General features: G+C 52.1%; 7 protein-coding genes across 7 annotated transcripts; 3 read left to right on the forward strand and 4 right to left on the reverse strand.

The window, feature by feature from the left end:
* Window positions 1–269: 269 nt before the first annotated feature.
* On the reverse strand, window positions 270–3,033 carry BO82DRAFT_408248 (uncharacterized protein; the record flags this gene model as incomplete). Its single annotated transcript, XM_025639680.1, has 3 exons — window positions 270–2,456; window positions 2,516–2,901; window positions 2,960–3,033. 3 exons carry the CDS (start codon window positions 3,031–3,033, stop codon window positions 442–444), a joined length of 2,475 nt encoding a protein of 824 aa, XP_025497304.1. The 3' UTR covers window positions 270–441.
* A 2,888-nt stretch (window positions 3,034–5,921) lies between these two features.
* BO82DRAFT_408250 (CHAT domain-containing protein) lies at window positions 5,922–11,865 on the reverse strand (the record flags this gene model as incomplete). The annotated part of the gene is made up of 3 exons (XM_025639681.1): window positions 5,922–6,161; window positions 6,227–6,403; window positions 6,475–11,865. 3 exons carry the CDS (start codon window positions 11,863–11,865, stop codon window positions 5,922–5,924), a joined length of 5,808 nt encoding a protein of 1,935 aa, XP_025497305.1.
* A 712-nt stretch (window positions 11,866–12,577) lies between these two features.
* Window positions 12,578–14,534, forward strand: BO82DRAFT_360219 (uncharacterized protein; the record flags this gene model as incomplete). The annotated part of the gene is made up of 3 exons (XM_025636756.1): window positions 12,578–13,891; window positions 13,941–14,366; window positions 14,487–14,534. The coding sequence occupies 3 exons, from the start codon at window positions 12,578–12,580 to the stop codon at window positions 14,532–14,534; spliced, it is 1,788 nt and encodes a 595-aa protein (XP_025497306.1).
* Window positions 14,535–16,254: 1,720 nt separating this feature from the next.
* Window positions 16,255–17,345, forward strand: BO82DRAFT_408252 (uncharacterized protein; the record flags this gene model as incomplete). The annotated part of the gene is made up of 2 exons (XM_025639682.1): window positions 16,255–16,300; window positions 16,438–17,345. The coding sequence occupies 2 exons, from the start codon at window positions 16,255–16,257 to the stop codon at window positions 17,337–17,339; spliced, it is 948 nt and encodes a 315-aa protein (XP_025497307.1). The 3' UTR covers window positions 17,340–17,345.
* Window positions 17,346–17,967: 622 nt separating this feature from the next.
* BO82DRAFT_397035 (uncharacterized protein) lies at window positions 17,968–20,058 on the reverse strand (the record flags this gene model as incomplete). Its single annotated transcript, XM_025638892.1, has 5 exons — window positions 17,968–18,310; window positions 18,372–18,832; window positions 18,910–19,546; window positions 19,631–19,679; window positions 20,052–20,058. 5 exons carry the CDS (start codon window positions 20,056–20,058, stop codon window positions 17,968–17,970), a joined length of 1,497 nt encoding a protein of 498 aa, XP_025497308.1.
* A 317-nt stretch (window positions 20,059–20,375) lies between these two features.
* Window positions 20,376–22,503, forward strand: BO82DRAFT_349620 (S9 family peptidase). The gene has a single exon (XM_025633917.1). It carries the CDS (start codon window positions 20,425–20,427, stop codon window positions 22,468–22,470), a length of 2,046 nt encoding a protein of 681 aa, XP_025497309.1. The 5' UTR covers window positions 20,376–20,424; the 3' UTR covers window positions 22,471–22,503.
* Window positions 22,504–22,708: 205 nt separating this feature from the next.
* Window positions 22,709–23,808, reverse strand: BO82DRAFT_349621 (ankyrin repeat domain-containing protein). Its single transcript, XM_025633918.1, has one exon. It carries the CDS (start codon window positions 23,712–23,714, stop codon window positions 22,890–22,892), a length of 825 nt encoding a protein of 274 aa, XP_025497310.1. The 5' UTR covers window positions 23,715–23,808; the 3' UTR covers window positions 22,709–22,889.
* Window positions 23,809–25,211: the final 1,403 nt, after the last annotated feature.

The raw sequence follows: 25,211 nt of genomic DNA on the forward strand, positions 1-25,211 counted from the left end.
CGCTGCTACGTATACAGCGCTCCGATTAAGGCGGCGACGGTCAGCCAGGCCCGCGTGCGGATTAGCTGGTAGATGAATATGAGTGTGGCAACTAGAGTCAGCAAGGATCATGATGACGGCCCCTGCCACAGAGGGGTAATACGTATATGCCGTCCAGCCTGCCATGGTACTAGATGAGTGTGGTGGTTTGAGCCAAGTTGGACCTGAAATGCGAGATGAACATGGCGAGACGGACTGCAGACCTTTCGTACTGGATGTCAGGAGAAGGTGTAGTGTACAGATGCTATCAGTTGATCGATCATCGACCTATTTCGTACTTTCAACTTTGTTCAGCCTAGCGGATTCAAGGCTGGAACATTAGCAGTGCTGAACATGCAAGTGGATCGGTGCAGGACATTTTCAGTTGGAGGCAGTGACTCCATCGAGACCCTAAGCCAAGCTTCACTTGGGCCACCGACCGGATACACTGTGGAGCAAGCCTTGGTCGGTTTCCAAACTGGTGCTGGATTCTACTCTCGATTGCCCTGCACCGGCAGCTCTTAACTCAGTTTCCAATTCTGACCTGGTTGACTGAGAAATTTCAGGACTGGGATTGTCTGGTATTGGCTTCTTCTCTGCACGGTCAACGGATGCGAGAAGCGTGAGCAGAATATCCTCTTGCTCTGCAAGCCCCATTGTATACATCTGCTGAGCCAGCCTCTCCAAATACATTGCATCTGCTAAAAGGGAGGTTTCTGTTGATTGATGGTCCGTCCGATCTTGCGCTCCTGCTTGTTCACCTTTCGAGCCGGTATCTGTTGTTTCTGTACTCTTTGCTGGTCCTGTACCTGCTGGTTCTTTACCTTTTGGCTCTTTGCCTTTTGGTTTGGTGACTGAAATGTTGTTGATTCCGTAATATTCAGAGAAGAGCACGCTAGAAAATGCCGACAGAATATGGAGGGCGTAAAGAGTCGTGATGTCGTTGAAACTTACAATGGCAGGAGCATACCCCAAGCTTCGGGCTGTTTCACAATCCATATATGTTGAAACAGAGATAAACTCGTTCTTCTCCTGGTCCAGCGTCCAATTGGTGTTATAATTTCCTGCCCTCAGAGTTCGACCCGGCATCGAGTGATCTTGGAAGCCAGCAATCAGGTCCCTCGGCATTTCTCTCTTGGATACTTGAAACTTGTTATACCTTGCTACTCGTCTGTCGCCGGGGTTCCAGGGTTTGACAAAGCGCAGTCTGGCTGATAGATTTCGGTAGTTCTCTTCATTCAGTTCGAAGGGTGATCCAAGACAAAAGACGCTGCGCGGATTTGCATGTCGCATTGCGGAACATTGCTTTTTTTTAGCGTGAAAGAGCCAGAGGGATAGAGCAGAGGTAATGCGGTCGGTGTCAGCTTGCCAACCACCGTCTTTGAAGTTGACGGAGAACTCCACGCTTTCGAAGTTCTCACCGACCTTGACTGGGATTTGCCATACCAGCTTATCCACGATATATGTCCGCAGCGAAACGCCCATGTCATATTCCCATTTGTTCGCGAGAAGCTCAATGGCCAATCCTACGGCGCGTCCTTTCTCAGTAGCCGGACATCCCCAGCCACATAATCGTTCCAGATCTATGCGTTGTAGCATGAGCGCCTCCGATCTTCGAGAATGGTCAGTGTTTGGAGAATTGACTTTGCAGGACCACCATCCTTTGGTTTCGTCCAAAGCCCACTCTGGAGTCTTTTTGGACTGGATCCCTTCAATGTAGTCATTGTTGGGTGAGAGGGCGAGAATAAGAGCCATCCAATCCATCTCATGCTCGGGATGAGTCTGTATTGCAGTGGTCGGTCGAGGAACCTGACGGAGCGCCACTCGAATTATAGCCATTATAACGGTGCCCCCGAAAAGGGTGATCTGCAATGGATAGTGCATTCCAGCAACACCCACAACCTGCACTGGATATCCAAGACCAACGCACAGAATAATGAAAAAGCACACAAGCCCATTACCCTTCCCATAGGTAAAAGACGGTCTGTAATGGGACTCTAGGATTCCGTCTTGCACTTCTTTGAGAATAATGTAAGATTTGTATCGCGGAGCACCGTTTGGTAGGCCCCGTTGTAGCCACAGGAGATATGCTTTATCCCTCGTACGCGTAGCGAGTGGCTTCCACACCACTCGTACCGCTGTCTTGCTTATCTCGTACGCGCAAAGAACAAGGCCAATGAATAGGGCAGTGGTGCCACCAATAGCTAGCCCGGCTGCGTACGCGTGTGTGTCATACCCGTGCACTTTGGTAAGGGAACCAAGATGCTGAACGTATGTAAGGACTGCTAGCACGATCAAACTCAATTGGAAGGGTATGGCAAAAAATAATGCTAGGATATTCGATCTCCTTGAATGGGAACAGAGATTCAGGAGAAGATTCGGTGGCTTTCTCTCCTCGCGGATTGAATCGAATCTGTCATCGACCTCGGGTACGAGTCCTGGTAAACGTGGCTATTAGGTGCTTGCGTTCCTTGTCAACGTGGACAGATCTACTTACCCAGCGGACTGAACAGATTCCCACCAGTTGCTGGGTGTTTAATTTCCTCTGGCATCTTCAAAATAGGTTTGTCTTGGTTTTTCTTTTTATAAACCCAGAACCCTTGGATTTGACCGTTCTCCGTCGAGCGGTCCACAGATACACCGTTCCAAAGCTCACATGTATTAAACGATGTTGAAGATAACAGCTCTTTTTCTATGAGGGCACTCTCCTCGTGACCTCTTCCAAGCTTGCTCTTCAAGAATTGAGTACCCAGTATCCTGAAGGTTGTACTAATGATGAATATGACGCCCAGAGGACCTATAGCAAACAGGAGGTAGTCTGGCCAGTCAACTGCTTGTGCCAGGTAATATCTGGTCGCATCCTCACCGAATAAAGCAAGAAATCTGGGAGCGTTAGCAGAAAGGTAGGGTCAGGTTCCAAGCTATGATCAGAAGCTCTTACGGTAAAACCTGGGCGATGAACCCGAATGAGAGGTTATCAGCCAGTGATGAAGTTGAATTTCCAGTTGGAGCCATGTCCTTCGATTTATTTTTTGCTTCTTCATACACGAAGTATCAAAGCTGTTTTTTGTGTAGAACTGTGCAACGAGTATTCTGGGCAGGAATATACAGCAACTTCCAGGCAACGCCGCTCAATTTGCAAACAGGAGATGAACATGTATTGATATAGGGGTCAAGAACTACTCTCAACGATAGAATTGGTCCCTGCTCGTAAATCATGATTTCATAGTTGGTAGTATGGCTGCTGGGTTATTCAGTGCTCGTACAGAGGATATCCCAATCAGTTCTCGTGATCCATGGTCAGTATGAAACAATGCATGGATGCATGCAGCGGCGAGACACTTCCACACGGCTGTTGTACATGAATGTCATATCCCAGAACTATTCTCATAATCAAAACTAGTATGATCAACTGTAGCTTTAATTACCATCATCCTGCCATATCAAGATACGTACCATGACAATTGAACGTACACGGCAACATCGTGACTTTCTTTATCTGAGAGTCCTTTCTGTTCCAGTCTAGCTTAGCTCGGATCCGCAGCAGTCTTGAACTCGAATCCGGATCGTCTCCAATCCATTAGAAAGCTCGGTAGTACCTATTCTCTAGGCCATGAAACCTTACTGTAGAGAAGCTCTTTGTCTAGTAGATTGAGAATCAAGATTGGCCACGAGCTTATTTTAGTCTGGTAGGCTTCGTAAAGTCCCACCTGCACTGCATTATGCCACTAATATGGTTGGGTTTAGGTAAGGTATTACTACCTGAATGACATGGATGACCGCAAACGGTAACCGGCTACTTAACCGTGGACCCGGTGACCCTCCACATTCACCTCACCTTGGCCGAATAACTTGACTCCGGCCCCGCCGAGACCACTAGCTACCATTTGAGGACCACCATATCACTGTAGTGGTCAGTTGTTGTGCCATTATTTTGCCTTTGCATTGGTTCCTATCCAACTCTCTTCCTAAGCGCCTATTTGATCTATGTTTTCACGTCACTTCTGTTGTTACCAAGGTATGCATCACGCGCTCAATTTCCGCCCACCGCGCCATGGAGTCATTCCCCAAAGGATGTTTAGCTGTGCGAGAACGGTAAGGTCAATCCAGGATCTTTGCCCAATGAGTGCATCACTGACCGGACTGATCCCTCGAATGAACTCCCATCCCGGCCAAGAAGACACCTTCTTTGGATGTATAGTGGGTTTCATGGATTCTTCTGAGTTTGTCCATCAAGAGCCCGTTTTCGAGGACTAGACAGATTCAGCTCATTCCCGGTCCAGATTTGCATACTTGTCCAGGAGTCGATAGGCTCGCTCTCCCCATGGACTCAACATAATCCCAGTCTCCCATACATATTCTCTGTGTGCTTTAATGTTTCGACATGCTCTGAGCAAAGTGATCCAGTCAGATTCATATACAGCAGTCATCCTAAACGAGTTGATGTCTGGTCGAACAATCTCAAGGTCAGACAGGCAGGCGTTCAAGACGTTCTCATGATATACATCCTGTCCATTTAACTTGATGGGAATGCTTCCGGCGACAAGATCGACTAGGTCCGCATAGCTGGTTTGTAGTCTTTCAAGTCGGGCTGATTCCGGATAAGACCTTTTCTCCTCAACCACTAGGTTGCGGAACTGAGGAGAGGATCAACATGTCAGAATTGATCTCAAAGACCCAATCCAGAGGCGAAAACAAAAACATACAACAGAAGGGATTCGCTGGTGGTCACCCACCCAACTACTAACCTCCCGGCGTGTGGCTTAAGTACGGCTGAGCGGACGGGAAGCCCTGTTTTCCACACCCTATGGTCGTATGTACTAAATCTCTGGTTGAAAAACATTATAGACTCAACTGTAATGCTTCCTTTGGCATCACAATACAAACCTAACAGGCAGTTACTCGCATAATTTCTGATATCGGAATTATATTGGTAAGATTTCTTCAAAGCTTAGTTCTCGGGTTGTTACCTAATCTTCTTAGTACGTGTTCACTGTAGCACTACCCGGTTTTCTGAGATAGATTGATAATAGATGGCAGTTCGACTGACGGGCGCAGAACCAGATCGAAGACATGATAAGCTCTGTTACATAGGCAACTCAAGCGGTAGGTATACTAATCAGAGATTAGGGCCAGAAAACCCGCGCATAGGGTTGCAAGAGAAGAACCTTAGAAATCACGATTAAAATCTAAAGGGATTATAGTCTTCCAGGAACAGTGGGCAAGAATATTATGAAAGATAAGAACAAATAGTATAACCTTTTTCTAAATACTAAACTCTGCGTGACAGGTTTTAAGGGCCAGAATTATATAACTAAATATATTAGAAAAATAATTACATGGATGAGTAGAAGCCGCTGTCTCGCTTAAGATTAATTAGTAATTATTAAAAAGTAGTTTCTAATTCTTTTTATAATATTACATGAAGCCTTAAGCCTCCTTTCTGTGAATGAATATTGTAAAAAAAAAGATACTTAGTATGTATAAATAATTTAGCCCAAACGGAGGGAAGGTTTAAGGGCCTTCACGTGCCCTTCCAACCTTCGCGATACCATCGCGAAGGAATATCATATATCAGGCCTGAGGCATCCATCACGCGATGGCTAAGCGAGGTGGTCGCGGAACCACCTAAGACAGCGGCAGCCTCGCGAAATTAGAAGAATAAGCAACATCATCTTAAGGCAACTACTACTATTCTTTATACCGCGATAGATATTCGTTTGCTACACTATTTCACCCTACCAGTCCTAGTAGAAGAAACGTTAGCTAATTGATATAGCAGAGTATTAAAGCTGCCGCTGCATCCACAATACTAGATGTACTAGATAGAGAATAAGTAAATAAACCACTAAGTACTCCAGCCAGGTAAACAAGTACGAGGATTGCAAGAAAACGCGTTCCGTTTAAGTGAGTTTCTGCCCATAGTAATCTCGAAGCTCAAGATCCGGCAGGTCTTTGAAATAAGCAGTTGCACCGATCGGAATCCGGTCATTCTCGATATACAGGCTCTCGCTGGGACCCTTCAAGATGCTGATGACCCCGAACCCCCCCTTTCGCGTCCAAAGGGGAAATACAGCCCTCGAACGTGCGGGGTCAAGAGCTGAGGGCGCAAGCTTCTTTTTGGTGACAGGGCTAAGAAAGGTCTATAATCCCAAGGACGTCAGTTACCTGGCCAAGTGAAGGCATCTCGGGCTTCGCCGCCCCTTACCATTGTGCTAATATTGACGCCGGCGCCAGTGCTTGAAGCCGATATCCCCCCTTCAGAGAGCAGACGGTTGGGTCGATACTTGGACACGACCACGGTGATTTCCTCCGAGTGCTGGTTGACGACCCAAACGCACGGCGGGATGCCCTTCGCAGCTCGCACAAGCGCACCTATGCCTCCCTACACAAGGAGTTCAGATATCAGCCGTGATTGGCAAGAAGAATTGGACATTTGGCTACCACTGGACTGACCTTTGCTGCCTGAGGTACAACCGATGGTTGGGACGGAAGGGCCCTCCAGCTGGCGTCAGCCTCTGGCTCTGGAATCTCGTTGGCGGCCATAGGCTCCCCTCTCGACCATTCCCGAATGGCATAGTCAACATTAGGCCCAGGATCTTGCTGCGTGAAAGGCAAGAGGGAAAATGGAACCTGAAGCACATCATAACGGATGGGGGTGGCGCCGGGCTCGGCCTTGACGGTACGTGTGCCTCCGGACGTGATGCAGTTTGCCAGCTGCTCCAGGTTGGATTGGGGCCCCCGGCTGCCCTTCCGACGATCATCACGATTTACCAGATGCCTGAGATCCACGGCACGATTGGTGAGTATCAGCACGAATTGCTCATCCACGGGCTGCGAGCTCGGGACCCCTTGTGGCCACGTCACCTCCATTCCTGTTAGGTCCCCGAACTCGGTTCTACCCAGTGTATAAGATCGATCGGGTTCCAGATCGATCCCTGTTGCACTAGCGCTAGAGACTAATTCGATGCTTCCCGCCACATTGATGTCGAATACTGATACATAAACGGTGCTGGTACCCCTGTTAGTCAGCCGGATGTAGATTCGATCGTGTTCGACCACAGTGCCGCTACCGTTCTGTGGAATAATCCTGCCCCGATCGCCTTGATATACTATGCCGATTTCGGTCTCGACGGTCTGTCGCAGCGCCTCGTCATCTTTTCCGCTCTGGAGGGCGAGCAGGTGTTGTGCCCGGGCGAGTTGTTCGGCTGCCCGCACTATAGTCGTGAACGCAGCAGCTGACGATACATCATCTGGAAGCTGCTGGACTGCAATCTGAATACCGTCCCTCGTGCATGTAGTCACTTGACCTTGATCGTGCTGGAATTCCAACAGAGGTTCATGATCGTGCAGTGCCAGGAACTTTGATTTCTGGATGGCCTCTTGCAACCCCGACAAGACAGACGGGGCTTTGACCGGCCATCTAGGCAAACTGTGCTTGACCAGAAAAGCCAACACCCCCTGATCAAGTATACTGCCTGTCGAGGTCGGGGTCCGTGGGCTTCGCTCGCTCTTTGTAGGTGAGCTCTTGGCGTTTGACGACAGGGAATGGGTCAGCTGATGGGCCTCCGCGTCTGCGAGGCCTTCAAAGTCCTGGTAGAACTTTTTCCCGCACTCCTGTGATTTCAGGTTAGCTTGGATCTGTTTCAAGAGACCTGGAGAAACACATACGCATCTCCACCTTATTCGAGAAGTGTCCTTATCCTGGGGCCTCTCCACGAGTTCCATAGTTTCCAAAGCTGGGAAAAGAGCCTGCTCCCACAAAAGGTTCGTCAGCCATCTCCCAACGCTGCTTGTGGCTCGCCAAGCGCGCTCGCCTCTGGTGAGGGTAGAGAGTGTGTTAGCTGTTTTGGAGCCACCCGTTCTTTCATGATCACGGATACCTAGAATGGCCTGGTGCTTATTCTGACTTGTACTGGTAGTTGTACCATGTTGTTTTAATCCACATATCAGCATGAAGGGTGCCCAGTAAGCGGGCGACGAATTGTCCAAGGGCTGCGTGTTCTCCAATGGCTGCACATCTCGATATAGCGCGACTCGCCTAGGACCTTGGATTTGCGGCATTCTCCCGCGTTCTTCTCCAACCCTTGCTCCACAGGAGTCGCTGGATTCGGGCTCGGATAGAGGGACATCGTGTCGGAGCTTTTCCTGTGCGTTACGCAAGGCATCTGGAAATGATTGACCCTCGCTAACTCCTTGGTAGAAATGCGAGATCAGTTCACAAGTTGCTTCATCATCCACAGGCCACAGGCTGACCAGTACTGCACGGGCTCCAGCAGCAAGGAGCGCGCGACTGAAGCCCACGACATCGTTTCCAGCAGTCAAGGCCCCCTGTCCTGTCTGACACGCACTGAGCACAACAAGATCAACGTCAAGATGCATATCCACAAGTTCTAGTACGGACAGTTCATGCCCATTGGCGAGACTAATGGAGGAGAGAAGAGGAACGTCTGCGACGACTTTACAATGTGTCGCAAGATGGAGAATCGAATGGTCGCTGATATGCGCGCGGAAGTTCGAGATGTTGGCGTCGGCACTAATAAAGCATTTGGTGTTCGGCATGATTTGCGCAATGCGTGATACTTCCTGCTCGGTGCCTGGGAGAGAATATGCGCGTTGGTGCTGTCCGTACATATCTTGGAACGACATATTGCAGGGGTTCCCTAGAGCAAGCACAGACGTAGGCCTGCCCTTGGCTTGGCCGGAGTCCAGATACCTCAGCAGACTGACCGACGGAACGTATGTCACGACATGCGAACTAGAGAGCGGATCGCCGTTCATGAAGGGCAATGCATGGAATGGAACGAAATGGAGAGATCCGTGAGGAACAATGACTACTCGTCTGGAGTACCCCAGCAACCCGCGAAATGGTTCCAGCAGCTCATCAGAGAGAACCTGCCCGAGCTTTCCCGGACGCAGCATACTTTGACAAGCTTCGTGAAACCGCTTGGAGGCCCTATCAAGCCAGTATATTTCCAACGATTTGTGATGAAGCCCCATCATTCCCTGAGACGATATCGCCCATGAAAACAGGTCTTCTTGATCGTGGATATAGATAAGAATTAACACCCCAACAGGAAGTGTTTCACAAACAGCGTCGAGTGTACTCAATTCCGCAGCCCAGGTCCGCAGGGGCGAGCCTGTAGCAGCTATGTCATTTTCCACCGCGGCGATCTGCTGCTCGATGGCTGTGATCTCCGCTTGCAAGGCCGCAATATTGGATCGCTCCGGGTTGTTAGAGTGTAGAGCCTGTTCCAGGAGGCCACAACGGCTTGTTCGCTTGGCATTGAGTCGTCGCCAGCGAGGTAAAAGGCCGGATTCGGAGGACGACAATCGGCCAATTAAGCCACCTTCCATAAGGTCCATAAGACTCCTCGCTTTATTTCTTTCTGCCACATCGAAGATCTTTGCTTTGAGTTCTCGGCGGCGGGAGGCTTCGATATTAGGCTGGTCATGCAGCTTCAGCAAGGTCCTGATGCATCCGACAAACAAGGCGCTAGTCGGCGAGTCCGCTGCAAAGGCGATCTTGAGTTCATCAATGGAAAGACGCTGGCGTTGAACCTCAAATATACTAATCCCTTCCTCATATTGCAGGAGCGCAGCTTCGAAGTTTCCCAGCCCTTCCTCCACTTGTGCGATACGGCCAAGCGACAGCCAGCTTTGGCCGTCCTTCTTCCACCAGTCAGGCCAGTTCTGCGAGAGGAGATGCAACCATCTATGAGCTTCTTCAAAGTGTCCAATCTCACAGAAGAAGCTGAGCGCTCGGCTTGCAGCCTGCCTGCGTCGATCATCGTCGAGAGAGGAGGGAAAACCCAGCCGAGCCATCCGGTCCATTTCTTGCAGCTCCCCATCTACATACTGCGTGTAAGCAGGTGCCGCCCGTTGATATTCTCCCTCGTAGGCGTCTGCCAGGGCGTCAAAGTAATGACGGCGGTACCCTGACATCGACTCTGCCGCCGCCCTGACGCGGTCAAAACAAACGTGGGCTTCCGCTGGATGTCCATTCTTTTTCGCCTCCTTGCCGCTATAGAGGTCCTGATAAATTTCCGAGTCGGCCAATTGTGACTCCAGGAAGAGATCGGTCATCTGTGTAGCATCCTGTTGGTAGAGAGCTTGTCCGACGGACGGCTCTGGATTGGAATCGGCAAGGTCCTCTCCTGCCTGTAAACGATTGACCAGTTCCTGAAATATGTCAAGGCCCGACGACAGGCCTGCCGGGCCTGCCGACTCATGCGTCTTCCGGATGCTCTTGATGTAAGCCCGCACGCGCTCGAGGAGGTGCGGTACAGCTCTCTTTGTAGCAAGCCCCAGCATCTCGATTGAAATCCATCGGGCGAGCCGGGAAGCTTCCGCCACCAGCCCTGGCTCTCGCTTCTGGACCTCGAGGCACTCGTCCAGAGCCCGCTCCAATGTCCTGGTGCAGCTGGGGAAATCATGCACCATTTGATAGACCTTCAGCTGATCAACTATGGAATGCACCCGTGACAGTGAGGCCTGCAGAGCTTGGAAAAGAGTTTCTGCAAGCCTAAAACAAGCCAAGGCGCGTTCATAGTCGCCGAGGTGGTTGATCCATCGCCACCCAATTCGGGCGAAGAAGAGGCCAACTCCCAGGGTAAACCCAAAGCTTCCTTCTCGACGACCCCAGGTCCCAAGTGACACGCCGAGTTGCTGGGTCTGCTCGCTCTGGTCCCCTTGTCCAATGGCGCAGAGAGCCAACTGCGCGCGGCCCAGCTGTACGGCCATCATATCGCCGAGCTCAGACGAGATCGCAACGGCGCGCTCGATGTCCGTTTTCGCCGCCGCAAAGCTCGGCTCGAATACAATGCGTCGCATACCCTCAAGGACCTCGAGGTAGCCGAGGCGCATCTTCACCGCGGCGATCCCTCTCCGCGCATTTGCTGCCGCAAACCGCGTCAGTGCCGCATCGTACCGAGCCTTGGCCTCGCCAATCCTCTCCGTGTCAACGTCCCATTCGGCCTCATCCGCCTGCCAATGCAGGCAAGTATCGTACGTTGATTCCGCCAGGAGTGAATTCCAAACGCCAGGTGAAGACAGCGGGGCGGCGAGAAAATCACCCCGCGTGAGTTCGACATCGGCCAAGCCGACCGAATCGTCGACTTCGCGAGCAAGTTGCTCGGCTATCGCAAGATCCTGCATTGCTTCTTCCCGCCCATGGATGCGGAATGCAATCCGAGCTCGGACGAGTCGCATATGGCCGAGCATCCTCGGATCTGGACGCCAGATTGCCAGGGTGTCGTAGTCCGTATCAATGCCTGACAGCAAAGTATCCTGCGCGGTACGAAACGTAGAATCCGCCCCTGGATTGGCTCGTGGAAAGGAGGCGAGCGATCGGTAGAGCCTTAACGCCTGGCCCACAACTCGTAGCGGTGGGTCTGTCGAATACGCCTCGGAGAGGGGACTTGTCTGTGCCTGCCAGTCTTGAAGCGTCTGCACAGTGTCGAAGCGATATTGAATCTCCTTTGCTCCTGCAGGGCCATTGTCGGGGAACAGCGCATACTGGGTTCGTGTCGCTTGATACAAATACAGACACGCCAGCAGCTTGAGGGGTAGATCGGAGTGCTCCATGGTAGTCGCTGCCCTCAAATCTGCCAGAGCCCCGACGCAGTTTCCTTGCAGAGTTCGCACAATGCCCCGGCCGGTGAGGGCTGCAGCGAGCCTGGTTTTGTCCTCCGCATCACACATTGAACACTCAGCCTCGACAATCTGAAGAGCGGCCCGGAAATCACCGGTATGGTGCGTGTACAAGGTTGCCACTCCCAGCGCTTCGTATACCTGGTGCAAGACAGGATACTTCTGCACCACAAGAGGGGTATCTGCTTGGCTCATGGTTAAAATCGCAAAGACAGATCGATCTAAAGACCATTTGGGGTTCCTTGAGAGTGTTCAATTCAAGTTAGCTTTTACGGTGAGGTTTCCTGTCAACCAAGTCACTACTTGCACCGCCTCCGAATTTATATGCATGCTCCTTGTGCCAACCCAATTTCAACACCGACCAATTGACAGTATCAAGGGACCTGCTCAACCTACCTTGAAAGGATTCTAGTCGTAGCTAGAGAGCGACCATGAATAGATGAAGGCTTACATTGATCAGGTGCCGTTTGCATTGCTGCATAGCGGTGGCTAGTCGACGAGGTCTAGACCTATGCAACAACCGGGTGATACTCTCTGTCTATGGTTCACTTCGTGATGCACCTCCCTGAATTCCCATCCAGTCGATTTTCCATCATTTCCGTGGTCGAAGTACATGCAGGTCTTTGTTCTTTCTGATGCACGGCTCACAGCGGCCAGAAAGAGTCATGGCCTCCACTATTGATCAGATGATTACAATCCTATTTACGAGGTAGACTTGAGAATTCCCACGGGCTGTATGTGCCACATCGAATCGTATTTGACATCACCTTCGCGACCGTCAAGTAGCAGGGGTCAAATGAACTGGAAGGAGATACAGGTTTTATTTATGTCGTAAGGGAGCCCTGCTTTACACAGAAGGGATTTGATTCACAGTCTGCTGTATACACCGAGAATATTTCTTTGCGATATGGAGTCATCCTCGGAAAGGTCCTCGAGCAAGCGAGCGCTATTGATCGCAAGCCCGATACACGGTTTGAGGGGTCCTTTGAATGATGTAGAAACCATTGCCCGTGTTCTCGAGAGACAAAGTTTTCAGATAATTCGATGCTGTGGCCCCAACGCCACGCGTAACGGGATCCTGACGGCATGGCGCAACTTGATCGACACAAGCACGACTGGCGATGCGGTGACCATCTACTACTCCGGCCATGGTGGCCTTGTGAAGAGCTCCGAACCAGATACGGATATCCATCGGCCGCTACAATTCATCCTACCCTTTGACTACGATAAGAGTACAGACGATGACTTCCGGGGCATCTTGGAGATTGAGTTGTCGCATCTGCTACTGGAGACCACCGAGAAAACCGACAATGTCACAATCATCCTAGACTGCTGTCATGCCGGGCGGATGGCTCGTCATCCCAGACATGGCAGACGAGCAAATCCCAAGAGGATCGCCGACGTGCAGTATCGCAACCTCCGGCAACATCTAACACAGCTCCGGCAGAGTGGGCACCTTGCACGCGAATTGGACCCCTTTGGGAACCCCAACGCTGTGCGTGTCATGGCGGCGGCTGCCACCGAAACAGCCTGGGAGTGTGAAGGCCCCGAAGGCGAGTGGACCGGCGCGCTGACGAATGCCTTAGCCTCTGCGATTGACGAAGCCGGTCAACGACAGGTATCTTGGAGATCGACCCTGTTACGTGTGCATGAGCTCGTACATGTCCAGTTCCCGCAGCAGCACCCCGTCGCCGAAGGACCGGACACCCGCCTCCTGTTCGCGACTCAGAGGATCGCGTCCAGCGCTGTGCTCTTGAAGATGCAAGGCAATGATCCAGTGCTCCAGAGCGGTTACGTTTCAGGCGTTCATAAAGGAGATGTTTATGTTCTCATGCCCGCCGGCCACGAGGTTCCCGATTCTCGATTCAGAATCGGAGAAGCGACTGTCATTGCCCTGAATGGTTTCAAAGCCAAGGTTACAGTGGAGCTTGATTCCCCGGGCGACGCGACGCATGCGGGACCCTCACGAATGACTGAAGTAGCCGCCTCTAGCAAGCCGAACTCCTCCGATTCTACACATCCTGAGTTACCAGGAGCAATACCTAGATGGGTACTGATGTGCTACCAGCAGCGTGGTGAGAACGGACACAAATATGCACATGTGAGAGTCTGTAGGGGCGATCGCGATAGGCAATTGTTTCAGAAGTTGAAGTCGGAATACAGCAGCAGGCTCGACATCCGTCGATCCTTTCGACCCGTCAAACTTATGCATTTCACTCAGGTAACCTCCAAAATTTGCGATATATCTTTCCGTCCTGACAAGTTCCTAGTTCAAGCCCGACTCAGGCGACTATATAGCGGCGAGGGAGGACAATGTATGGCCAGAGAACGGCATTCCTGACTGGGACATTCCAGATTCAGAATCACCGGCTGCTGCCAGGCTCAGAAAGATTGCCACAGATAGCAAGTACCTTGCCCATCGCTTCAATCTTTCCCACGAAAATGACGGATGCATGAAATGGAGAAAGCTCAAATACGCGCTGATCAGAGGCATCGCAAGCGCCTTTCCGCGCGTACACGATGCTGAAGCAGCACCCACTCACATCGGCGAGACGAGTGTGATTGAGACCATACCGAAGAGATTGAGGAAGGAGATTCAATATTCTCCGACAGGAAATCCACCCAGCTGGGGGCTTATTGTCGAGGAAGACGTGGACACATCTGTCTGGAAAAGAGCTGTCAAGGAGAATCTTATTGTGGGCCTGTTTTTATTCGTCGTGCTGAGAGTATTGTTTGGCCACAATCTCGTACTTTGGCTTGGCCCTTTGATGGCTCTTTTTCACTCGATTTTCACGATTATTACTTATTCCTTGTAGCGACCGCGACCGAATCGGCCGCTAGGCCTTATGAGATTGTACTTCTAGTTTGCGTTTTCGACACCTCTGAATCGTATCAGCCGAAGTCTAAATTAGCAATGACGGTAGTTCCATCCTTAAGAAAACCAAAGGTACGACATCGTGTTCTGGTCATATGACTTCAAGAAGGCTCCTAATCAGAATTAAATGTCATCATCCCAGCAAGTACTTACATGGTTTGATGTGTACTCGGCATGAATTTCGGGTTATGGGTGGCTAATGCAGGCGGGAAGGGCTTTTGAAAAAATAGAAATAGATAGTTATGCAATCTCTGGTCTATACTTATCTCCACTAGACCGACCATGTTGAAAATGAAGGGTTTCCGGTTCAGCAAAACCCCGTAGTGTATCCATAAACTGGCATTCGCCCAGATTACACATGGATCGGACTCCGTATTGACTTCCTTTGCCAGCTGAATCATTACGAGAAGTGGACTCTCCATGGCGTTCTGTCATTGCTGAGAGGATCAGAATTAGTGGGTATGGGTTATGAAATACGAAAACGAGGGGCTTCCGCCCTCGGCAAGTCAGAAGTTGAGGCGTGCTTGAGAGGAAACAAAGCGAAGCTCTGATTCTAGGCTGGGGCCAGAAGAAGAATTATGATCAGCAGAGCCAGGGTTGCTCAAAGTCTGTATTATTAATATTACCAAGCTGTATAACATAAAATACCTAAACAATACCTCACAATAACACCCGCGACCTTATAGTAATAACTCCGGTGATTTCAGCAGCGACTGTATACTATACCAATACTAATATTCTAAACTACTCTAAAATTCAGACCAGTACTTCCCTCAGTCTCTCTTCAACTTAGATAAGTTTATACTTAGTATAGTTATATAATAATTCTTCTTATATCATAGTAATCAACCTCATCAAAACCACAGATCTACTAATCAATTTAAACTCTTAACTAAATACTGAATATTTCAACCTAAATTCCACAGATCTAGAGTAGGGGTTTGGTGCTTTGCGCTTTACCACCTGGCAGTAAATACACCAGTCATATATTTAACCCAAGCTTATTATCTAATACTCCCACCCCCTATCAAACCCCCCGTGGGGGCGACGGTGGCTCTAAATACTACCCTAAACTGTAGTATCTGGTTTTTCTATACAGCTAAAATAAACTCCAACTGTTCCACTATTTGTCTGGAAAACCATATTGCTATTTACCTATTCACAGAGGCTGACTTCTTACTAAAATACAGCAGCTATAACACGGATCTGCTTGTTAGCAATATATATAGTGTGGATCTCTGGATAGCTAGTAGTATAGCCGCTCAACCGCTATAAACAGCACTACTGTTAATTTACCTATTATCACTGCTACCAGCCCCAGCTTCCCTACTTAGGCTGATATTCCCGCTAACTGCAACACCTGGTATAAAGCTTAAGGCAAGTCTTATTGTATAGACCTCTTCTACTATCTTCCTATAAACTGGAGACTAACTATTCTTGTTTTTTATAAGGCTGCTCCCCGCACTAACCAATGAGACCTTGTGTAGCGCTCCTCTAAATGAGGAGCCCATCTCGATCGTTGTCCGCTCCAAGTGAGATTCAGTGGACGCTAACGTGGGTCTGCTGCATGAGGTGAACAGGAATTCGCAGCTGAATCCGCGGATGATCTCTCCTGGCCAATCGTCCCCCTCCAGCCGTGATGTTGTCATCTCCGCTCTCATCTATCCCCTCTGGCATCATTGTTTTGATGGACCCATTGCCACCTCTGCATGCTCCAGCCCTCTCAGAACAAGGAGAAGGAGAGGAGGAAAAAGGGTAGAGAGACGAGTAGAAGGAAGAGTTTATAAGACTATCCATAATCCCGAAGACTGATAGTCCTTCAACTAGCTAGTACCGTACCAGTAGAATGGTCTACTCCTAGGGCTTCAATTTCAACTCCTACGTCGAGAAAGGGGTTGACCCTCGCACCGGCCAATACAACTGCACCATTTCCCTGTATGAAGTGCCGGCTGGGGTTCGCAACAGCCCCCCGTTGAGCTTGTCCCTCCACTTCAACCCCCTGGGAGGGGACGATGTCGGCCTGGGACGGGGCTGGTCGTTTGGGGGGCTCTCCTCTTATGACCAGCCGTCCCGAACCCTAATTCTGTCGACCGGGGAGAACTACAAGGTCCAGGACAGTACCAGCTCCGTACGGGTGACGGACCAGAAACTCCAGAGTTTCCACTTCCACAAGACGAACACCACCAGCTACCGCGTTACCCTCAAGTCCGGCCAAGTGGAAGTGCTCTCCAACTTCAACCATCGGAGCTTGGTGAGTGTGCCCACGGAACTCTACAGCGCCAATGGCCAGTCCCTGCAGCTCTCCTGGGTGTTCTCGAGCACGCAGCCCCGACTCAGCAAGATCCTGACCGGCTCGCAGGCTCCGGCGAAGATTGTCTACAACGACAGCGCGCAGATCACGACCATCACCCGCGGACCAGGCACCGCCGAGACCGCAACGTTCACGCTGCTGCGCCGGAACGGCCAACTGGCGGAGCTGCGCCTGCCACTGGAGGGCTCGCCCACATCGCCGAGTCCACCGTCCTGGACGTCCTGGAAGTTCACATATAAGACAGCGGGCCTGACGACTGTCACCAGCCCGACGGGGGCCACCGAGACGATTTCCTACCGGGCGGCGGGGTTCCGCCTGCCCAGCGGAGCGCCGGTCTCGGCCATCCCACACATGATCTCGCACACGGTGAGGCCCTTCCATGACCAGCCCGCCATCCAGACCACCTACTCTTACTCCGACCACAACTTCCTGGCTTCGGTGGAGGGAGGAACTGGTCCAGCGACGGTGGCAATCTGTACCTGACTCCCGCCAACTATGAGTATACCTCCACCGTGCATGTCGTGGGCGGATCCACCACCCGCCTTGTGTACAATAAGTTCCATCTGCAGCTCAGCACCCACCAGCAGAACGGTGTCAAGCAGCTCATCCAGACCACCACCTACTATGCCCGCAGCAATACGGCTTTCGAGAGCCAGCCTGCCCAGTACTAAGTGATTTAAATCCATGGTATTGATCTCTGTGGAGGTAATGTAGTAGTGACGACTTGGTTGTGCTCTGTATATCAAGCGAGTGATAAGCGATGTTGGAATCACGTAGGCGACGCGATAAATACACTATAACATTCGCCTGCGGCCTGAGTAAAGAGGCGTCCAGGCTAACGCAATTCCGGAATCTGCCGCCTACGTCGCCGCGGGCGGGCGGTAAGTTAAGCGGTGCGGTGCTTCTTCTGGTCTTGCGTAGTTGACTTGATCCCGCATAAGTCATCAATCTGAATATGACACTCGACGGAAGCTGAATAGATACAATCTCTTCTTTTCATTCCTTCCCGACTGTTGGTTTGTCTATATATGCAAGAGGAGAAGCGATGCATCACCGTCCTGCAATCAAGCTCGTCCTTAACTATTCCCACACTCCCCCTAACCCCAACTTCTTATGCAGTAATGCCAACAGCACTTGTCCCAAGAGATGTCAGCCACTCTGAGACTCCGTGACAGAATCTTCCCACGACGTTCTCATCCAATGCTTCCGGCTGCCACGAGGTCGAAATCGCGAGCCCATCAGACATACTCACCACACTCAGCGTCAAGGCTGCCGCGTTGACCATGGCACTCTGTGTGAAGGTCAAATTGGTGATGGCCATGCGATCCTGCGATGGCTGTGACTGAATGGAGGTGGAAGGTGTGATCGCGGAATCCATTCCTTCAAGCCTGACCATGCCCAGGTTTGAAACCTCAAACGTCAGGGGCCGCACCTGGCCGATGCATCGCATGTTCCTGGGAGGATTCTCAGATTAGCAGCTCCTTATCAGACAGCCCAAGTGACCGGGTGACTTACGCCCTGTGACGATCCGTGTGTCGTCCCAAAGTTGCTAGCCCGTTGTTGAGGGGGACCTGAGAAAGTTCCCTCGTGAGCTCCGCTCGATGGAATCGCGCGATCTCCCACAGCACTGGAAGCTCTTCTTCTCGATTGCCATTGCAATTTCTCACTGCTGAAAGCCAGTGCTGCTGGTAACAGCAGCTACTGTCCGAGGTCTGGTTGACCATGTCTCTCAGCGGATCGCTTCCGGTCCAATTGCGCAATGTGTATGGGGTATGTCCAAGGAAGCTATGTGCGGGGACTAGGGTCGCCAGGAGAACCACGGCCATCGCGTGAATGAGACTGGTCAGCGTTGCGCGCTGCAATCTGCATTGTTCCAGGATTGTCTCTAGCTCGGATGCTCCGATCCGGAGGATTCGAGTCTTCGTTCTGTAGCTGGAGATGCATTCCTGGGTGACGGGGTTGCCTGTCCACGGGCTCTGCTGAGGTTCGAATCAGGATTACCGCCTTGGCAGTGACGAGGGACTTGGGGAAATGAAAAGATGAGATGTTTTACCTCAGACAGTGGATTGCGCAGCCACGAGGGGCATATTGAATGCCACAGATTCTGGGCATGAAAGCCCCATGTTGTGGGAACCGGCATCAGTTCCTCCACAGGCGCGTGGAGTTTTATCGTGGAAGGCACTTTGATCACTGAGACTGCCGTCGTGTTGCTCACGTAGCTCAACGCCTTGGAAAGCTCTCGATGAAATACCATTCCCCCTTGACCATCCATGAAGGCGTGGTGTGCCGCGAAGATCACAAAGACATGGTCCGTTTCTTGCCGGGGCCCGAGAAGCAGTACCTTCCACCCGGGGGTCTCGTGCAAACGACCCCACTTCCGCGAGTGTAGATCCTCCAAGGCTTGAGTGAGGGCACATGCGAGATCTTCTGCATCGTCCACCGAGGAGAAAGTCACCAGCTGAGCCAAATCCAGCGTGTCGGAGCGCACGAAGGTAGGGTGTTGACCGTCTTCCCCAACGACACCACTGCAAAGCGCGCCGTGGTCGAGGACAAACGACGAGACGGCCGATCGAATGATCCGCTCCCAGTCCGAGGGACTGGCTTGAAGTCCCTTCGTGAGCTTGTACTGGGCCGACAGGCAGAAGCAGGGGTAGAATCCGGAGAAGTGGTTGGCATTGTAGATCCGTTCCCTAGTTGGGGCCGAAGAAGACAGTAGTTACATCGAGATCTGTGCCCTTGGAAGTGGATGAATTGTCACGGTCGTGTCGACTTACAGTGTGCCCGCCTCTCTCAGAACACTGTCCTTCTCCTTCTTTTCTGAGCCTGGTTTTGAATGCGGCTGAGGTGAGTTGGTGATTGTGGGGTTGCCGATCAGAAAATTGGAAGGGGAAACAAGAATCGAGCCCTAGATATCTCGATCATCCCAAAAACGAAGGTGAGTTGATTTCTGGCTACAGTCTGGCTACACACTTGGCTTACTATTCCGTTATTTGACTTTACGTGCGAACATAGTTCACTTGGTTATAATGACTTACTAAGGCAGCCCACAAGTCGGGGAATGAGCGGTATACAGCATCAGAAGCCCGAAGGCTGACTTAACTCCAGACCATGGCTCCTGGTACACACTAATGCATGTAAGCCCAGGAAAAGAATCCGACACAGGCCATGGCATACCCAACGATGGGCAAAACGCACCAGCCATCTGAGGAGAATGATGGAAGAATGGGAGGCAAGATTTCACCCGAAATGGCTTACACCGTAGAAGAGTAAGCCACCAAGAAAAAGCCCGGAAGCAGTCCCCACGGTGGACAGATTAGCTGATTAACTGATTAACTGCTTACCTGATTAAATAATTCAATGATTAACTCGTTAGGGTAAAGCATGTCAACGACAGAACAGCGGAACTGTGGCTATGACTATTGTGGTTAGGAGAGCCGGCCCGTCCTCACAGACCGAAACAATCGGAGATATCCGACGCACTCCGACACTGAGACCAACGTTCGTCTTTCCCGCTCTCATGACTTCGCCAACTCAACACTTAACAATAACAAATCAAACAACAAACAAAATGGCCACTAACCTAATTGCCAAGCCCGGGGTGAGCTTGGAGGCTCTAGCCGACCTTCAAGTCCCCCGGGATCTGTCTATCTCCCCTGATGGTACTAAGGTTGCCTATACACTCCAAGCCTTCAGCAAGAGCGGCGAACATGCCACCTCATCCATTTGGATTGCGAAAGTCGGCGAGGAGAACAGCAGTCGCCAGCTCACTTCGGGATTGTTTAATGACGAACAGCCCCAGTGGTCTCCAACAGGGATCTCGATCGCGTTTAGATCGGATCGGCACCGCCCAGGGCAAAGCTCCGCCATCTATATGCTGCCGGTCGATGAGGGCGGCGAAGCGTACCCTTTGACGCCGGTGAACTGCGAGAAGCCCATTGTAGCCTTTGAATGGAATGTCCTCGGCACAAGCATCGCGTACACCAGTGCGGATGACAAAACAGATGAACAGGTGGCAAAGGAGAAAGCGAGAGACGATCCGACGGTTTGGGGAGAGGATGAGGGCGACCACGGGGAGTATCTGCGCCTGAGAATCGCTCACGTGTCAACCCGGCACATCACAACGCTCGTCGCGGGCTATCATCATGTGCACGACTTCACGTGGAGCCCGGACGGCCGGCAGATCTGCTTCATTGCGCACCAGGGGCCCGATATCAACTCCCCTGGATTCTACGGCGCAGAGATCTGGATTGCTTCGATCTCTGGAACAACGACGACGACGACGACGACGACGACGACGACGACAACGACGAAGCGGATTGCCGTATTTCCCGGACCGATCAGCCAGATTGCATGGGCCAACTGTGGCGTCTACTTCATAGCCGGCCATGTCCCGACGCACTGCATGACCTCCCTCTCGCTCTACGAACTGGATCTCGACCAGGGATCCTACGCAGAGCGCACCGAAGGCGATGCAGAGCACTGTTGCATCACGATCCGGAAGAACAGTCAATCGCGCCTCTCCTACCGGGTCCAGCGGTACCTGGCCGACGAGTTCTACTCGATCAACGACGACGGCACGCGGACCAAGGTCTACAGCGAAGAGTGCGAGATGATCTCGTTCGATGTCCTCCAGACGCCGGACAACAGCGCCATCCTGGCGATCACGAAGGGCGACGGGTCCCATCCCGAGGAGGTGTTTTCCGTCTCGGCGTGGGCGGGCACCGTCCAGCTGTCCGCGCACAATTCCGCCCTCGCCGCGCTCCGGATCGCCAAGTCGTGGGCCATCGCCACGCACGCCGCGGATGGGTACTACCTCGATGGGATGATCTACGTCCCCTCCACTTACAACCCCAAGGATGGGCCCCTGCCTACCATACTCATGCCGCACGGAGGCCCCTACTGGCGGATCACCACCGGCTTTGCGGTCTGCCACTGTCTCGAGGTCCCGCTCCTGGTGTCCATGGGCTATGCGGTCCTGTGTCCCAACTACCGCGGTGGGAGCGGTCGCGGGGAGACCCATGCGGCGTATGCTCGCGGGGGGGTGGGCACGGTCGACTACACCGACTGCATTGACATCCTGCGGTCCGGTATCGCCAAGGGCTGGGTGGACCCTGCCCGGGTGATCATCGGCGGGTGGTCGCAGGGGGGATTTCTCTCCTACTTTGCGGTCACCCGGGAGGACTTTCGCTTCCGAGGCGCCATCTGTGGGGCTGGGATATCAGAATGGGACTCGATGGCGATGACAAGTGATGCGTACTGGATGCAGGGGGAGGTGGCCGGCGGGGCGCCGTGGGATGTGGATGATGCCGCCGTCACGCCGGATCCAAACTCGACGAGCGCTGCTAAGAAATGGATTAGTGACACCCACGGTCGGCGGGGCAGCGCACTCTGGCACATGCGGAACGTGACGACGCCCGTCTTGATTCTGCATGGTGAGAACGACGTGCGGGTGCCGGTCGCCCAGGCCATCGCCTTCTATCGCGCCTGTGTCCGCAACAATGTGCCGGTGCAGATGGTGACGTATCCTCGCGAAGGACACTTCATCCTTGAACGTCGACATTTGCAGCACATGTGGGACCGGATCAGGAAGTTTTGTTCTCTGCATCTACAGTGACCCGGCAAATTGCTCGGAGAGGGAAAGGGGGCGCGCGGAGGAGGAGGAGGAGGAGGGGGGGGAGTGGGGGAGACAAACCACCAAGTAAGCGATCTACCGCAATACTGTCTGGGGTCTAGGGTGTCATGCTTAAAATGTAAGCTCTTATTGAAATTGGTCCGTCTCGAGTTTGTACAGTATTTTATTGACCCCTTTCAAGACAGGCCTAGCTCGAGTGGTGGTAAGCAAAGGACGTAGAATGACAGCACCGCGAACTCCTCCTAACCATACACGTATTTTTTGGATGAGGCAATAGTCTCCCTTCTTTTTCTCACTTTTCCTGCATCAACTTTCTTCCCAGTCAGAGCCCAGAGACTCACTGCGACCAAAATCTTTTTTTTTTTCTACCCCGCGGCCCTGAAACCACCGTTTCCATGCAGCTAATTGTTCACCACGCTGTCCCTCCTAGCCACCGCACCAAGCAGGGCTGCCAGCGCATTCGCATTCCCGAGTTGCGCCGCGATCTCCAGCGCCGTATGTCCGCTCGGTGTGCATACCGACGAGTCGGCCCCTCGTACGAGCAGAGTGCGGACCAGATCCGCGCTATCCATCGAGGCCGCCAGCATGAGCGCGGTGCGTCCGTGGCTGTCCACCGAGTTGAAGTCGAAGCCGTGCTCCAACAGGATTTCCACGCATTGGGCGTTCCCCGACACCGTGGCGAGGTGCAGCGCGTTCGTGGCACTACCCGATACCGACGGTGTCTTTCTTTGTGATGGTGGTGGTGGTGTTTGCGAAGGTGGGTATAGCATGTTCTCGGCCGTTATTTTCTCGCCCGGACCCACCACGCCCGGATAAGACATGGGGATCGGGGATGATGCCGAGCGCGGTGGCGGTGGGGGATCGTAACTCCTCAACGACGGCGGTGGACTTAGCCCATGAATCTGATGGTCACCCCCAACTGTGTCTGGTTCCGGCAACTGGAACCTCGCGATGTCCTCCTCGTCCTTCTCTTCCTCCCCCCCAAGTGGCCGCGGACGACGTTCGGGCTGTCCCTCGGGGAAATTCGTCTGGTTGTCATCGGGCAAGAGGCTGGCTTCGAGGACCATGAACTCCCCGGTGGGGTCCCACTGGGCCGAATGTAGGCTCGACAGGTCACTGCTGCAGCACCGCACAGCCGGCGGCCTCGAAGCATGCAAGGGGAGGAGCCTGGCTTGCTGCCGTAGGAAGGAGTTCTCGCGCTCGAGCTCCGCGATCCGGGATTTCATGTTGCTTCCTGGGACAAAAGAAAAATGTGGTTAGTGGATTCTTGCCGCCACCCAGGTTGTCTAATTATGGAGAGTTTAGGCTCGTGCACATCCGGGGGAGGGAGAGGAAGGGGGGGAGGCAAGACACATACGGTAGGAACGTTGCGCGGTGCGATTCTGCTCTCGTCGTTTCTCGGTCATTTGGCGGGCCATCTTTTCCGTCGGGAAGGGGGAGGGGGGGAAGAAGCACGCAAACCTTTCAATCTCCGGCTTTTATCCCAAGCCCAGGGAAATAAACCAGGAGTGTACGGCGGCTCTGGCAGGAGTGGGGGAGGGAGGAAAGGAAGCTCTTCCCCGCTGACTGTACCTGCAAATCAGAGCTATCGCTATCGGCATTTGCAAAATGTCATTGTACCATCCGCCACCTGGTTTTGCAATCTTGAGAGGAAATCGCACGATCCTGGGCCTCCCCCGTTCTGGCCTGTGGTTTGGCATGTTGCTGGGGCAGCTCTTCAGCTAGCGGAGTCGGATTATACAATGGCTAAGCTTATTGGCACTCCAACATTAAACCTTGGAAAAAGAAAAAAAAAAGAAGAGAGCTATGCAAGACGAAGGACGGATTAACAAACTCCATGTATACACACAAGCTACAAAACCTCCAAAGTAACGTACGTACGTGTATTTTGCACCGAGCAGGCCCTGCTTTTTGGCCCCCAATTGGCATCCCCCCCCTCCAACGTCATCAAGAGGAGGAAGAAAAGGCTTGGGTGATTGCTTGTAGATTGCATTCAGTAGTCTATGCTCTTCATGGCCAGCTTCGATGCACATTCGCCCGGGCAAAATGAGTCTAGATCAGAGAAAATCAACCTTCTGGGGGTTGGAGGCCCAAAATCTAGCAATATCACCAGTTTCGAGGGCTAGAGTTGAAATCAGAACCATGATACCCTTATTTCCGGTGGTTGCAATTGGGCTGGCCCAAGGCAGTGTACTGTTCTGTACAGTACAGAAGACAGACTAGCTGCGCATCCACACCAGTCGATTAATGCTGGCAGGGGCAGGACCGACCCGCAACCCGCTATCTTGACTGTTGGAGGGTCAGGGAAATTCCGGGTTTCCATATGCTGTCAGTTCGACGATATCCACAGGATGGATCGAGTACAGAGTACAGAGTACCGGGGAGTATCAGAGCCGCATAGGGGCAACAACTGCCAGACTGACTTTTCTTCAAGCACCGGCCCGCACACCCGCAGTCAGGGTTTCGCGCCTTGCCCGCCCCCTTGGCCAAAGCTTGCCCGCATCGATCCCGGTGAGTATGAGTGTGATTAGGTACAGGATGTCCAGTATTATACAGCCCAGTACTCTAACGTTATACTGTACAGTCCCTCCTGTATTATGCATAAACCAACCACACCACAATCCGTTCACCTTATACTGTACCCGTGAGTGGACAGTAACTTACATTACCCAATTAATTCCCGGATCTTGCAACCAAACGTTATCAAAGCGAGCCAATAAGCC

The sequence above is a fragment of the Aspergillus uvarum genome, assembly GCF_003184745.1.
Source record: "Aspergillus uvarum CBS 121591 unplaced genomic scaffold BO82scaffold_1, whole genome shotgun sequence".
Lineage (NCBI taxonomy): Eukaryota > Fungi > Ascomycota > Eurotiomycetes > Eurotiales > Aspergillaceae > Aspergillus > Aspergillus uvarum.

What these genes read in the sequence shown, in the direction of transcription:
- BO82DRAFT_349620 (XM_025633917.1), top strand. Translation starts at nt 20,425, where the DNA reads ATGGCCACTAACCTAATTGCCAAGCCCGGGGTGAGCTTGGAGGCTCTA.
- BO82DRAFT_349621 (XM_025633918.1), bottom strand. Translation starts at nt 23,714, where the DNA reads ATGAAATCCCGGATCGCGGAGCTCGAGCGCGAGAACTCCTTCCTACGG.